This window comes from Petaurus breviceps, unplaced genomic scaffold (assembly GCF_028583685.1).
Source record: "Petaurus breviceps papuanus isolate PSGF00001 unplaced genomic scaffold, PetGlider_PUasm1.0 188, whole genome shotgun sequence".
Lineage (NCBI taxonomy): Eukaryota > Metazoa > Chordata > Mammalia > Diprotodontia > Petauridae > Petaurus > Petaurus breviceps.
Window position 1 is genome coordinate 22,625,186 of NW_027185804.1, and position 15,846 is coordinate 22,641,031.

The window sequence follows — 15,846 nt, forward strand, 5'->3', positions numbered from 1 at the left end:
AAATATAATCAGTATCTAATTATTGATACTTTTCTTCTCCCACCCCCTACTCCCCCGCCTCCCCTCCCCAATCTTCCTTCTGTGGACTATTTCTTTTCTTCCTCTTTTTCCCCCTCAGTGTATGCCCTAGCTAGTAAAATATGTCACATCTAAAATTTGCAGAGAGCTATAATTGTCTACTTTGAATATATCATAGATATCATCCAGTCTGGCTGAGATTCAAGCCTAGCTAGTAACAAAGCTGGAGCTACAATCCAGGCTTTGGAAAACTCAGGCTGATGCTGTTTCCCCAGTGCATGAGTTCTGTTTAAACCCCACCTTCCAAAGACAAATGTGAACCAACCATCACTTAGATGACTTCTAAAGTTTGTTACTTTTAAAAATTACTAAGTCGGGGCGGCCAGGTGGCTCAGCAAGTAAGAGCACTGGCTCCAGTGTCGGGATGACCTGGATCAAATCCGGGCTCAGATATTCAGCACCACACCCAGAAATAACTGGCCGTGTAACCTTGAGCAAGTTACTTAACCCCGATTGCTTTAAAAAGAAAAAATTACTAAGTCTTCGAAGATATTTTTGCACTTGACAAAAAAATGACTTATTTTCAGATGTTTTTTACTTTATCCCAGACAGATACCATAGATTTGATATCAGAAGAACTCAGTTTGAGGCCTGACTGCCACTGAATAGTTTTTGGGTATTAGGTAAATGACTTAACCTCTCCCAGCCTCAGTTTTATCATCTGCAGGACAGAAGTGGTAATACTTGCATTGTCTCCCTCTTAAAGTTGTTTTGAGCATCAAATAAAGATTGCTTATGAAAAGGTGCTTTGAAAGCATACCATGCATTATGATGTGACCTATTGTGGCCACGTCAGAAAATGTGTAATACTGATTTCTTTCATAGCATAAGTGATTAGGGCAAAAAAGATCAGAGAGGGGCGGCCAGGTGGCACAGCGAGTAAGAGCACCGGCTCCAGTGTCAGGATGACCTGGAGATTGAATCCTGGGCTCAGACACTTAGCACCCACCCAGAAACACCTGGCTGTGTAACCTTGAGCAAGTTACTTAACCCCAGTTGCTTAGGGGCGGCCAGGTGGCTCATCGAGTAAGAGCACCAGCTCCAGTGTTGGGATGACCTGGAGATCGAATCCCCATCTCAGATAGTCAGCACCACACCCAGAAATAACTGGCCATGTAACCTTGAGCAAGTTACTTAACACCAATTGCTTAAAAATAAATTAATTAATTAAAAAAAAATAGATCAGAGAGGTCTTCTCATTCGGCTCCCTTATTTTACAAGTTGTGCAGCTGAGGGTAAGGGAGGTCACACAGCTACTTAGTGATAATTAAAACCCCCATTTCCTGATTCCAAGTGAAGTACTCTTTCTGCCACACTCTGGCATCTCTTTCATTTGCTTCATTATTAGAAATACTCCTAGAGGCTTTGTTTGAAATTTTTCCTTCCATACCTTTGACAGAATTTGGATACTGTGGGTATGGAACATTGCACCTAATGTCCTTTGGATACTTTGTCTAATTCTATTGAATTTTTTTCCCTACTTTTTATTATTAGTTATAAGGGATAGCTCTCTGGGATGTGGAGAGGGAATGATACATTTGGTAATTAGTAATAGGGGAGATGTAAAAGCAAGTAAGATAAAGAAAACCAGACTTTTAAGGTTTATGTCCTATGTCCTGTCAGTCCTTAATTCTGAATTATTAGGAGTTGGCTTATTTAATATTTTTCCCTTGAAGCTTGTATATTTTAAATATTTCAGTGTATTACATGTTTTAAAAATTGATTATTCAAATATTTCCTGCTTAATACATTTCTCCTCTATATTAATACATTTTTTAATACTATTTCAGATGAGTTACTTTTGCCACACATGAAGAAAATTGACGGCATGCTGAGTGACAACAGAAGACGACTTCTTCTGAAGCTCCATTTGGATCAGTCACTTAAGGTATTTCCTCTTGCCAAGATGGATCTATGCCTGTTGAAAGAGCAGATTTGTAGTGGGCACTCTCTACTAAGAAGCTAGCTTCTGCATTCACCAGAAGATTCATATTCAGCTTTAATGATTTTCCTAAATGAATGTTTCACGATAAAAATCTTTTATATATATATATATATATATCCATGCCCACCCATCTCAACAAAATGCTGACAGCCCCAGAGTGTGCACTTCTGTGTGAGACACGCTGTGGTGTCTGTGCTTGTGTGATTTCATCGATGGAGGGGCCCTCCTTACACCAACATACATCAGTCCTCGTTCCACAGTTTGTGTTCTTTAAGGTGTCTTTGTCATATGAAAACCAAGACTAGCTAGCACTGATGTGGGACCTTCTATTGTGCAAAGCTCCCTGTGTGTTTTCTCACTGCATCCTTACAGCATCTCTGGGAAGTGGAGGCCGTTAGTATCCCACTGAGGCTCAGAGACATGGAATGGTCTCCCCAGGGCCGTGCAGCAAGTGAGTGTCTGAGGCAGGATTTGAACTCATCTTCCTGACTCCAAACTGGGAAGATTTTCGGGGTGCTTGAGCCAGGCTGGGTCAGAGATGGGACTTGGAGCAAGGAAGTAGGCTTGAGGTTCCCTCTCTGCCCACTGAACAGTACTGCTCCTTTAATGGAGTGTCTGTGTCTTTTAACTGCTGTTCTGGTTTGACTCTAAACTCTACACCTTCAGTGAGATCTCTTTGAAAGGAAGGGAGTTTTACAAACTTTCACAAACATGCTGAAAGGTCAGTGTTGGCTTCGTTCTGCAGGTGCTTTTCCTGCACCCCCTGCTCCCTCATTAGAAACAACCCCAGTGTGGAGAATGAAGAAGGTGAGTGCATTCAAACAAGCACAGGAAGCTGGGGCTTCTCCCCAGGGCATTGTTTCTTAGCTTTTGAGGCCCTCGCACAAACTCTCATTTACCTTGTGCTTCCTTGAAGAGCAGATCTCCAAAGCCATGAATGGGAAGGTACTGGCTGGGGAAACTGCCAGGACACATGCACAATCAAGACATGCTTGTTACATGGTGCGTTAATATATCACATGATGTTCATTTAACTTACACCTTAAAAATAAAGAGAAGTTTCTTTTAAGCTAAAATTACCTTGCAGTGCAGTGGCAGTTTCTAAAGACTCCTCCACTCTTAAACACAGTTGCTTGGACTAATCCTTTTTAGGGCTGATTGACCCTAAATCTCAAGAGACCCTAAGTCTCATCACTTGGCCAAGTGTGTTAAATAGGTCTGGAAGTTCTTTTATTTTCATATTGAGTAGTTGTGTATGTTAATTTCACAGAATGAAAAAAATTGATTTTAAAAGGAACCCATGGTTATAAGAAGCTGTAAAGATAGTTAAATTTTTTTAAGTGGAAAGCTCCAAATTATTAGCTGACATGGATGATTATCTTCTAAGCTAACTTTAAAGACACAGTGTAAAAGTTAGTGTACTAATTTGGCAGACTGTTAAATTGCTTTTTAATTTTTAAAATACAGGTGCAATACCTATTTCATATGCATTTGAAATAAATACTTAATTCCAGAAAAATAAAAGAAATAAATACTTATCATATCTTCCCAGAATAGTCTTGTTGAATATTTTGGGAAATCAGTGCCGTAGTCCTTGTTTTCTTTGCCTCAGGAAATGTGTTTCAAATGTCTTTTGATATCCTGGATTTATAGAAAAGGTAATTTAAAAGTTGTCTTTTTGTCTCTATACAAGCCCAAAATTCATTGCTTCCAATTTTGTTCAGAATCAATGTTTAGTTTCTAAACTTCTTTCATATATTGGTTGAAAGGAGTAATTTTGTTAAGAAATAATTTAAGATAGGAAATGCATATGAAAAATGAAAAGGATGGACAGCTAGGTGGCGCAGTGAATAGAGCACCAGCCCTGGAGTCCTCACACACAATCAAATCCGTCCTCACACACTTAACACTAGCCATATGACCTTGGGCAAGTCACTTAATCCCAATTGCCCTGCCTTCCCCTGTCCAAAAAGCAAAAAAAAAAAAATTACATTAAGAAAAATGAAAAGCAGTACAGTAATTTTTTATTTTTTAAGCAATCAGGGTTAAGTAACTTGCTCAAGGTTACACGGCCAGTTATTTCTGGGTGTGGTGCTGACTATCTGAGCCCGGGACTTGACCCAGGTCATCCCGACACTGGAGCCGATGCTCTTACTCGTTGAGCCACCTGGCTGCCCCTAAGCAATTGGGGTTAAGTAACTTGCTCAAGGTTACACGGCCAGTTATTTCTGGGTGTGGTGCTGACTATCTGAGCCCAGGATTTGATCTCCAGGTCTTACTGACACTGGAGCTGGTGCTCTTACTCTGTGCTACCTGGCTGCCCTATAGTAATTCTTGATAAAAGAACACACTTAAAAAAAAATTAATAGGGGCCAGGAATTATTGGTAGCTAACTGGGCAAAGAATCCTGTTGCTTAGTAAAGATGAAACTTTTAGTCTCCTTGTTTCTCAAGGGAAAATATAATTCATTTGTGAAAAAATACATGCCCATTATGTTTTCAGTTCTAGATGTTTGGAAACACTAAGTACTAGGTTTATTGGACTAAGTTGTGAATTTAGTTGGCATATTTCATCCCTTTTACTCCAATAGTGGTAAACTTGATGGTATGTAATTTTCAGCTCATTAGGGTCCTTCTAGTCACATTGATTGTCCATAGCGTTCCTTAATGAAAGGGTGCAGAATTGTGACCCTCTGACTTTTCTGTGACCTCTCAACAGTGATAAGATGTTTCTGCCCCTCATCTCTCACATTGATATCCTTTTTTAAAGGTTTCTGCTCAGTAAGCCTGTGATATGTGGGTGACATATGCATGTAGGAAGCAGGATTATAAAGTGAGATGACTTGGGCATGGCCCTGGAGAGAAGCATGGCTCAGCCACAGGCCTAGCTCAGGGACCAGCTGGGTGGGTGGTGCATCTGAAGGGCAGAGATGTTCTTTTTATGGCCTTTGGGAGGCCAGCTTGGGGTGGGGATGGGGGGATCAAGAGATGCCCCTTTATTCCCCATCAAGGCCCAGTAGCTCTCTTCAATACAAGGCCGCTCCAAGAATGAGGCACCACTCAGCTTACAAGGTACCAGGTCTTTCTCTATGTCAGAATGTCATGGGCCCTCCTCCATGGGTCAGGCTGGTAGCTTGTAGAGCTATTAGCACAGAGGCAGTAAGAAAATCTGGAGGTTTGGCCTATTTGTTGGTTGACTCATTTCTGATCTATACACTGAAAATGCTGATTAATCTGATGAAGAACAGAGGTCTGTGGAGCTAAACCAATAAATGGCTTTAGGATTGAACAACTATTCAAAGAACTGTATATAGATTTAATTGTATTCGATGTATAAATGTAGAGGAATAGAGTATCTTAAAATCATAGAATTTAGAACTGGAAGGAAACTGAGAAGTGCATTTACCCAAGGTCCCCCTGGGAAAAGCAATGGGGCTGGACAGGAAACCAGGGCTTTCTGACTTTCTGGGGTTCTTCCCATTATACCACACTGCCTGGCATGTGTCAGGAGGGCCTAAAACACTTACTGGTGAGGGAACCTAGACAAGAAACCACTTTTAATAATGACCAGCTGGATTCTCACATCAAATATTAGACATAGAAGCCTACGTTGGACGTAATGTTCTGTACCTGAAGCAACCTCTTTTATTTTCTTTCCAGTGGAGTTGGTCCTGCTGCTTTAAAAACTATATATTCTAATGCCAGCCTTCAATTTCTGATGCATTTTAAATTGATTTTTATTTATTTTTCAAATGCTTTATTAACTTCTGATATATATCATTCATTTCTGCCAGATTTTTGACTTACAAATTTTCTCACCATTTTTCCCTACCCACCGCCCCAAAATAGCATATCTCCCATATTTTCTCCCATACCCCTTTTGACTTTTCCAGTGGATCTCTATGCCCCAGTGCCTGTATATCTTATTTCCCAATTACATGTAAAATAGTAGTAATAATAGTATGTGTATATATATATATTTTTTTTTTGAATATTTGATTTTAAACTTTGAATTCCAGATTCTTCCCTTCCTCCCTTGTCACCCACCCTTACTGGGAAGGTAAGCAGTTCAGTATAGGTTGTACATGTGTGGCTAATGCAAAACAATAACATAGTAGATATATTGTAAAAGACTGACTATATTTCCCTCCCTCCTATCCCACCTCCCACTTGTTCTACTCTCTACTTTGATCCCGTCCCTTTTCAAAAGTGGGTGCTTCCAACTTCCCTCTCCCCCAGCCTGCCCTCTCTTCCATCATCCTCCCTCTTACCTCCCGCCCCCCAACTCTCCTGGAGGGTGAGATACCTTATTTAGTGTGTATTTCATTCCCTCTTCAAGCCAGATTCAATGGGAATAAGGTTGACCCATTCCCTTTTGCCTTCCTATTCTTCCCCTCCATTGTAACCATTTTCCCTTGCCTCTTCTATATGAGATAGATCACCTTTTAAGTATCATCCCTTCCTGTTAAGTTGGTCCTGTGTCCTCTATCTATGTATACCTGTAAACATATATACTCACATTCATATATGTATTCATATGCCCATATACCCTCATATATGGACATATATATATATTTCTATTCCCTTCAGCTACTGAGAAAAGTTTCATAAATTAAAATTAATGTTTTTCCATGTAGGAATGTTAATAGTTCAACTTTGATAAGTTCCTTATGAATTCTTTTCCCTGTTTACCTTCTCATGCTGCTCTTGCTTCTTGTATCTGAATGTCAGATTTTCTATTCAACTCTGGTTTTTTCAGCAAGAATGCTTGAAAGTCCTCTATTCCACTGAATGACCATATTTTCCCCTGAAAGATCATACTCAGTTTTGCTGGGTAGGTGACTCTTGGTTTTAATCCCAGCTCCTTTGACCTCCAGAATATCATATTCCAAGCCCTTCGATCCCTCAGTGTAGAAGCTGCCAGATCCTGGGTTATCCTGATTGTGTTTCCACAGTATTCAAATTGTTTCTTCCTAGCTGCTTGTAATATTCTCACCTTAATCTGGGAATTCTGGAACCTGGCTATAATATTCCTAGGAGTTTTCTTTTGGGGATCTTTTTCAGGAGGTGATCGGTGGATTCTTTCAACCTCTATTTTGCCCTCTCATTCTAAAACATCAGGGCAGTTTTCTTTGAGAACTTCCTGGAGGATGATTTCTAGGTTCTTACTTTGATCATGGCTTTCAGGTAGTCCAATAATTTTTAAGTTATCTCTCCTGGGTCTATTTTCCAGGTCAGTGGTTTTTCCCATGAGATATTTCACATTGCCTTCTATTCTTTCATTTGTTTGGATCTGTTTAACAGCATCTTGATTTCTCATAAAGTCATTAGCTTCCATTTGCTTCAATCTAATTCTGAAGCAATGATTCTCCTCATTGAGCTTTTGAGATTCTTTTTCCATCTGGCAAATTTGGCTTTTTAAGGCATTCTTCTCCTCATTGCCTTTTTGAGCCTCTTTTGCCATTTGAGTTAGTCTGTTTTTTAAGGTGGTATTTTCCTCAGTCAGGCTGTTGACTCTCATAATTTTCTTGCATCGTTCTCATTTCTCTTCTCAATTTTTCCTCCACTTCTCTTATCTGCTTCTTAAGGTCCTCTATGGCGTATAACCAGCTCGTATTTTCCTTTGAAGCTTTTGGTGCAGGAGTTCTGACTTCACTGCTTTCCTCCTGTTCCATGCTTTGCCCCTTTTTGTCCCCAAAATAGAAGTGTCGTGGTGGAATCTTCTGTCTGCTTTGTTTCCTTTGCCTGGTCATGTTGCCCCTCAGTCACTTGACCCCTGGGCTTTTTGCCACAGTAGTACTCTGCCACCAGACAGGGGAGCTTTTGTCCCAAACGCTGGGGTTTTCTCAGCTGCCAGAGGTATGGGTGCCCTCTCCAAGATCTCCACATGCTCTGGCAAGCTGGACATACACCCCAGGACCTCCACCCCACACTGCAATCCAGATCCAAGAAGGTTAAAGCAAGAGCGATTACCCCTCAGACTGGTGCTTGGTCCCCCTACACTCTGCAGGCCAGGAGCTAAAGCTGCCACGTGGCGCTGGCTGGCTGTGCCAGCATCTCACCCTGGGGGCAAAAGCCACACACTCCCACTTACTGGGTCCCAGAGTCCAGACTGCACTAACCTCTCACCCTGTTCTTCTCATCTATGTGTTGATAAATCTGGAAATGGCCACAGCTGCTGCTGATCTGGAGTCCCTCAGGCCAGTGGCTGGTCAGGCCAGTGGCTGGTCAGGCCCGCCCTGGGGCTAAAGCCTCAGTGTCGGGCTGGGCTTGGCTCCCAGAGCACTGCGCTGGCCCGTGGGCTCTGCAGCTCCAAAGCTTGTTTAGAGTCCCCCCTCTGCATGGATTGGGGAAGGTGGAAGCCAGAGCAGCAGAGAGATCGTGCCTCCACTCCGCCATTCCGACTCTCTAAATTGATTTTTTTTTTAAAGTAGTGATTGTTTTCCTTCAAACATTGTTTATTTTGCTTTTCTCTCTTAAAGAATGCTTTGGAAAGTTTTCCTGAACTAACAATAATTACTCGGGACTCTAAAGTGAAAAGTGGAGGGTCTGTTTCTAAAATAAAAATGAATGGCAAATCTTACAACAAGAAAACACTTAGGACTTCCAAATCAACCACTAAATCAACACAGGTAAGTGTCATGTGATTTTGAACTGTTTTCTCCTTTATCTTTACCATAACTAGCTCCCTCTAGTTACACTGTACATCTTGTCATCACCCAAAAATGCCCCTTTTCTCCACGGTTCTTAATTCTGAAGTTCCCTTTTCTTATCCCTCATCTGTCTTTCCACCTCTTCCACTGCCTCACTCCCCAAAACCTACTCATCACCATTGAACAATTCTTTTCTCCCAGTTTGACCAATCTGCCCTAGATTGACTTTTTTAATATGCATTTATTTTCTGTCCCCACTGAAGAATTTTTAAAAGCAAACCTTATAACACATCCATCAAAAATTTCCACGTTGGCCATGTCTAAAAAATATAGGTCTCATTTTGCATTTTTTCAGGTTCACCACTTCTGGCAGGGGGTAATGTGTTGCAACTTTAGTCCTTTGGAATCATGATCTGTCACTACATTGATCAAAGTTCTAAAGTCTTTCAAATTTGTTTTTCTTTATATAATTCTACTGTTATTATATAAATTATTTGTTAGAAGTCTTCCTAGTTTCCTTTGACCATTTCATCATTTCTTATAGTACAGTAATATTCCAATGTATTCATATAACATGATTGTTTAGCCATTCCCTAAACAGTATTTGTTCGTCTCCAATTTTAAGCCACTCTTTTAAGGGCTGCTATGAGATGTGAGATGTTGGTTTCTATCTGATTTCGGCTAGACTACTTTCCAATTCACCGCTGTGTTTGTCAGATAATAGGACCTCTCCTCAATAGAGTTTGGGGTTTATCAGACACTTAATACTGCATTTATTTGCTATTTTAGTAATGCCCCCTTCCAAACATACATCTGTCCTCTCTGGCAGCGTTCTCACTCCCCCAGTCCTCAGACTGTATCCTCTTTTCTACATGTTCCCTAGGGGGGCCATTTCAGACCTTCTCACTCCCTCAGTTCTGACTTCACAGATCCCTCTTTAACTGTTTGACAAATAGTCCTACTTTACCAAGAAAGGAGGCCCCCTCTTGTGAGCTCTTCTCCTCACTTCCCCTCTTCCACCCTTACTCCTTCCTTTACTCCACTTCCAAAAAACCCCAAAGGGATCTCCTTCCTTGACAAAGTAAACTATGGAGCGTTTGTACCTGATCCTGAGCTCTGATCCCCTCTAATCTCCTTGGTAAGCCCACTTGGTGGACCAGATCCTCTTCCTTTTATAGCTAACTACCAGAAGGAAGGATTGGTATTCATTCTCAATGTGAACTAGCAAGCAGTGTTGTTAATTTGTCGTCTGCCAAATCTCCCCCAAATAAGTCAGTTACAGAATTGAAGTTGAGAGTTTGATTCAGTATTTTTGTAAAAGTATTCTTGTGTCAAGTGCTTATTTGTTCAGTGAAATGTATCATTAAAATTTTTTTATAGGAGTTTGCTGTAGATCCAGAAAAAATACAGTTGTATTCTTTATATCATTCTCTTCATCATTACAAATACCATATTTATCTGATATGTAAAGAGGAGGTAAGTGCCTATTAATTTATTATTTTTTTTTTTTGCTTTTTGGAGGGGGGAAAGCAGGACATTTGGGGTTAAGTGACTTCTCCAAGGTTACACAGTTAGTAAGTGTTACATTTCTGAGGTTGCATTTGAACTTAGGTCCCTCTGACTCCAGGGCTGGTGCTCTATTCACTGCACCACCTAGCCACCCCTATTTCTATTATTAATCTATAAGTTATGCTTTTAAAAAATTCATCTGCTTTAACTAATACTACAGCTGATAGTGGTATCTTTTAGTATAAATATAGTGAAAAAGCCAAAAAAAAGATTTACTTTGGAATTGTCTTTGGATAATGGATACTTGTAATTCTACCTTTTTTCCTTTTTTTTGCTCAGACTTGAGCCCCGCTCTCTATGTCTAATTGTTTTACACCATCATGCGTCCTGATGCATGCCATTTCCAAGCTAGGAGGTGCTGTTAATTGAGATACAAACTCTGCCTCAGTTTTTGTACGCACAAGCAAACATTCTGAAGTTGTCTGTGGTAACGGCTTTGACAGTAATCTTCCTTTCTTAGTACTTAAACTAGCCCAGCTTAGGATAGTTACAATGAATATCATCTTATTGCCATGAAATGAATATCAATCAGCTTTTATCAGCATTTAGATAAAGTACTTTGAACTTGCTAAGAAATTACATATACTACAGTAGAAAGTTGAACCCAGTAGAAGGGATGTTTTTAATACCTGTAACACCTTCCTGAGAGATCCTATAATAGCTTTAACTAATTTTATCAGATCCTGTCAGATCTGGCTATGTTTGTCAAGTATGTGAAATATGGTAAAAGTCCAACAGTGATTTGAAGAAAAACAATACTTGGGGATTTACACTAAGACTGGGGTTCTAAAATTGGCAGTTGGCTTTGTCGTTATGACTTAACACATTTAGGAGGAGATGAGAATTTTGGAGGGGTCCTTGAAGAAATGTTCTTATTTCTCATATGAAGCCCTATCAAAGGGAAACTTATTTTCCCTGGACCATGATAAAGTGTTGCTCCTACAAGAATTAATGTCCTCAGCCGAGAATGTGATAGCCACTCACTATGACAGCTGCACATTTTCTGTTGTCAGAGATCGCTTGTGTGAGAAAGCCTGGAAGACTCAAAAGTCCTAGTAAGAGGATAGATAGGAAGATGGCCATTTTCCATAGGGCCAAACGTAAATAGATTTGTCTTTTCTTCCAAACTTGCCTGAAAGAAATTATTGCTTGAGGCTGGGTCCTTTTTTTAATTGGCCTAATCTGGAATAGTCTGAATTTTCTCAGTCTACCACTAGTTTGGGATTTTATCCCAATATTCATAAACCTTGAAGATACTGTAGTATTCAAAGAATATAATAAACTAATATGGTAATTTTTCTCCTTCAGATTTCAACTGTGCAAAAAAAAAATGAAGATTTAGGACAGGAAGAAATTGTACAGCTCTGTATGAAAAATGTAAACTGGGTAGAGGACCTTTTTGAAAAGTTTGGAGAACTTTTGAATTTTGTCCAGCAAAAGTGTTCATAACACTTTCCAAAATACCATTTTTCTACATGTGGGAGGAAAAAAAATTTAAAGAGAATTTCCAGTTCTTCAGACAATGCATACCTTCTTCACTTAAGGAACTTGTATCTTGGTTCCTGCTGAGGAAATTAGTCCTTTGTGAATGGACCTATGACACATTTTTATCCTGATGAATAATTTTTCTATTTTGTAAACTATTGGGTAACAGTTATTTTCAGAAATGTTTTTTGAAAAACAATAAAGCATGCACTAAATATAATTCTTTATTGCTACAGAGAACATTAAATACTTTAGTTTTTCTTGACTCTGGCTAATAAACAACAGCCAGGGTAAAAATAAGCATATACTTGCATTTACATCTGGCCACCAAAATGAGAGTATTGTACATTTTGTAAACAGCTAGTATGTTGTGTCATTCTGTGAGACAATATTGCCATCATCAAATTCAGAAACCACATTCTGCTGTATGGACTCCTTTTACTCGGAACATATTCAGGAAACTGGATGTGGAATTGGTGCAATCCTTTGACTGCTTTTTGTGTCAAATTATATTGTAATGAAAAACAATGAACTGTACTATTTTCCCTGTTTTGAAGAAAAGTATTTTCCTTTATACTCTGTTTTTCTTTGAAAAAATTCAATTGTACATTTTATCTCACTAATAGTTGTATTTTTCACAGAGAAAAAATTGTGGTTATAATTGTTTCATATATCTTTGTAATACACTTTGCATTGTTTCCAGTAAATCTTATTCATTTATATGTTGACTTCTCCTATTGTAAACTCTATCTTGAAGTAACTGATTTGTTTATACAGTCTTGCTTCAGTGTTAACCAGAACATGCATTCAGTACTAGACTAGTTTTGCATCATAAATGTAGTTGTGTTAGACACTGCAGTTACTTTCTGACATAGGAAAATAAATTTTCTTACTAAACTAGCACTTGATTAACTGACTTATTAAAACAAAAGCTTAACTATGGCTTTCTTTCTGGTTAGCAAATTGGTAACTGACTTGATGATTATATGCAGTGTTGAACACAGCTTACATCATTCTTAGAACTGGAAGTGGTGGAGTTCTTCTGGTGCCTTTTCAACCTTTATACATACTTTTGTAGCTTTCTTTAGTTTTAATAGCTGACATTTCAAATAGTTTTGCTCAGACAGTGAATGTATTAGGTTCAACATGATGTTATTTTTTATTTTTGTTTGCCAACAGGATGCCTTATTTGTTTGGAAGAAATTTCCTAGTGTCACTCAGCAATCTTTTTTTAAGATTTTAAGAAATGGTCAACTACCATACTTCTGTTTATTTTACCACCGTTTAGTGCCTTAACTCCTGCCAAGAAAGCAGTCCTACTGCTCAGTGCCCAAAAAAGACATGGTTGTGTAGCCATAGCTAGTGTCTTGATTTTGAATTAACAGGCTAACATATAATACTTAAAAAACCTCAGTAAATGTGGCTGAAAGTTGAAGATGACAAGCAATTTGATTTGTGTCAAAACACCTGTAGCACTGGGGGAAAATTCAGTATTTAGTCTTGAATACTTATTATGTTGTTTAAAGCAATAATACTTAAATGCTTATATACAATTGGATAGAAGATAGAAACAGTGTGTTTCATGCCAAGACAAATGTTCTATTTCTGGAAGTTTCTTAAAACCTGCTTATTACCATGAAAATAGTACACGATATAATTGCTTATTGGACTCATATTTGAGAGTACAGAATGTGAGAGGCAGAAGCATCATGAAACTAATTTATGCTAAGTGGAGAGGAAACATACATATGTAGGAAGCAGCCATAATCTCTCTTGTAGTATTGACTCTGGACAGAACTCATTTACAAAGAAAATTATATTGCTAAATATAGATGCTAAAAAGGAAAGATATATTGTTAATATGCCATTATTCGTAAACATAAGCCTTTTACATCATTCACCCAAATTAGCCTCTGAGCATTTCTAAATTGTTTTCCAAATTTCTGCATTTTAGGTAGCACTTGACTTGGTCATCAAAATGATTTCATAATGTGCCCTTGAAAAGTTAAAGGGAGATTTTTTTTTTAGTTGAAATGAATCACATGCTTCCTATGAAGACGTCCATTTCACTTACAGTCATATGCTTGCAGCTTAAGTTACTTCAGTGAAACAGGTGTACTATTTCCCACTACATGTAGAAAAACAAGATTAGAGGTTAGTTCTCTATTTCTGCCATATGCTGCCTATGGGGGACCCAAGAGTTCTAGTTGTGATAATATCTCAGTCCTCAAATGAGCTGAACAACATAGGCAACAACAAGAAGTTCCTCCTCTCAGATCCTAGGGGGAAAAAACATAAGTCAAGCTGATAAATGAACTTTCCCTTGCTAACTAAACACAAGTGTTATTGAGTACCAGTTCCTAACTTTTCTGAAAAGAAGCTGATTACAAGGCTTAGGATGGCAGCTTGAGCTAAAGAAGGGAATGTGTTGCCACCACAACATTTTCAAGATGAGATTTTCCTGTCTACACAAACCTGAAGGGAAAGAGATTGCACAAAACATCATTTCTGTGGGGTTTTTTTTATTTTAGATATCTGGTTGGAGAAGAGGTGGTGTTCCCACACACACCCCTCCTCTCATCCTAACCCACTCTCCTTTTTCTTGATCCTGCAGTGAAATCATGAAATTGTAATGGTTTACTAGTCATTATGGTATGGTGACAACAACAATTGCTCATTTTCTTTTCATTGCAAGATCAAATACAGAAGTCCTAGGAAGAAGAAAAATCTTAAATATTTTTCATAAATTTACAAATTCTCTTTTAAACTATGAAATCAGAAAATGATAATAGATTAATTTTCTAAGACCCTGTTTTCCCCAGCATGAAAAGTCTTGTGTGTGCAAAGAAAATGAGTTCTCAAAACATGCAAAAAAGAATTATTTTTTTCTGAAAAAGCTGTTCCATTTTGAACTGTGACTTTGAAGGCAAAAACCCATAGAAGTGAATGGAGCAGCAGGGTTTAAAGTGGCTGGTAATATCTTTGAAAGCTGCTTCAGGTCTTTAAGTTCTGGAATGTTTTATTGCATCTGTATCTTTTAAAAAGCTGTTTCTGCCCCTCGAAGCAAAAAAGCTTGGCAGAAAGGCAGTTTGCTGAATAGAATGTAAAATCCCAGGATAATTGCTTCCAACTGTGTCAGTGGCACAAAAACAGTGCACCTAGCTGTGCATTATTGCACAATGTACACCTTGTTGCATCAATGTTAAATGCATGCTTTTGCATATCACCCTTTATTTATGTGACGATAACTGAAATTACGGATACTAAGGAACCTTATGCATTTCTAGTCCAGAGTTTCAAGTGGTCCAGATACTATGTATGGAAATGTGAAGGGTCAATTTTGTATAATACACATTTGATGTTACTAATTCATTAAAATGAAAGTAATTTTTAAACAATAAAACTGAAAATGTTCTGGGTATTTGTTTTTTTCTTTTAAATGAATTAAGTTTTCTTTTACAAGCAGCCTTCTTTTAGATTGTGTTTGAAAAGTGAGTCATGATTTAAAACTAAGTAATTGTCTTGCTTTCAGTTTTAGTAATAGGATAGTTACAGTTTAATCCTAGAAAAATTCACAACACTGAACTAATGTTGCTTTTAGTTAAAATGCCCTTCAAAATCCTATGGCTTTCCCTACCCCATGTAGTTATCCCACAGGCATTTTTTTTTTCACTTAAAATAGTACATAATTAAAGCAATAGCTATATCACTTTAAAAAAAGTGAAATTTTAGCCCTAAATCCATTTAATGGGTTTTGTTTTTTTTATGGTTCCTTGCTTTTCAAAGTAACAAGATATAATCCCATTGTAGGAAATAAAAGATCTATTGAGCCATTGATTTTAAATTTTCACTGTTTGCTTAAAGCAATACTTTCCTTCTGGTTTTGGAAGCCATTTTATAAATTTGGAAAATAACATTTTTCACATTAGCTCTAGACATTTGATGAAAATGGACCCAAAAAATGTATTATGCAATTTTTCTGCTTAACTTTGTTCAGTTTTTTAGAACTCCTGTGGTTTTAGGTTCCCTACCTCCAAGATATTTTTAAATTGTCAGCTCTCATTTCTGAAGTGAATTGGCCCACCTTGGAGCTGCAGTTAGCTCTTAGAAATTGCTT

General features: G+C 38.3%; 1 protein-coding gene across 2 annotated transcripts in view; it reads left to right on the plus strand.

Moving 5' to 3' along the window:
- Positions 1-15,148, plus strand: part of QSER1 (glutamine and serine rich 1) — a 92,294-nt gene extending 77,146 nt beyond the window's left edge. For both annotated transcript variants that reach the window (XM_069091370.1, XM_069091369.1), the window contains 4 exons: positions 1,869-1,966; positions 8,505-8,654; positions 10,056-10,151; positions 11,553-15,148. In XM_069091370.1, the coding sequence (XP_068947471.1) occupies positions 1,869-1,966; positions 8,505-8,654; positions 10,056-10,151; positions 11,553-11,693 (485 nt within the window). In that variant the 3' untranslated portion in view covers positions 11,694-15,148. The remainder of the gene's footprint in view (positions 1-1,868; positions 1,967-8,504; positions 8,655-10,055; positions 10,152-11,552) is intronic.
- Positions 15,149-15,846: the final 698 nt, after the last annotated feature.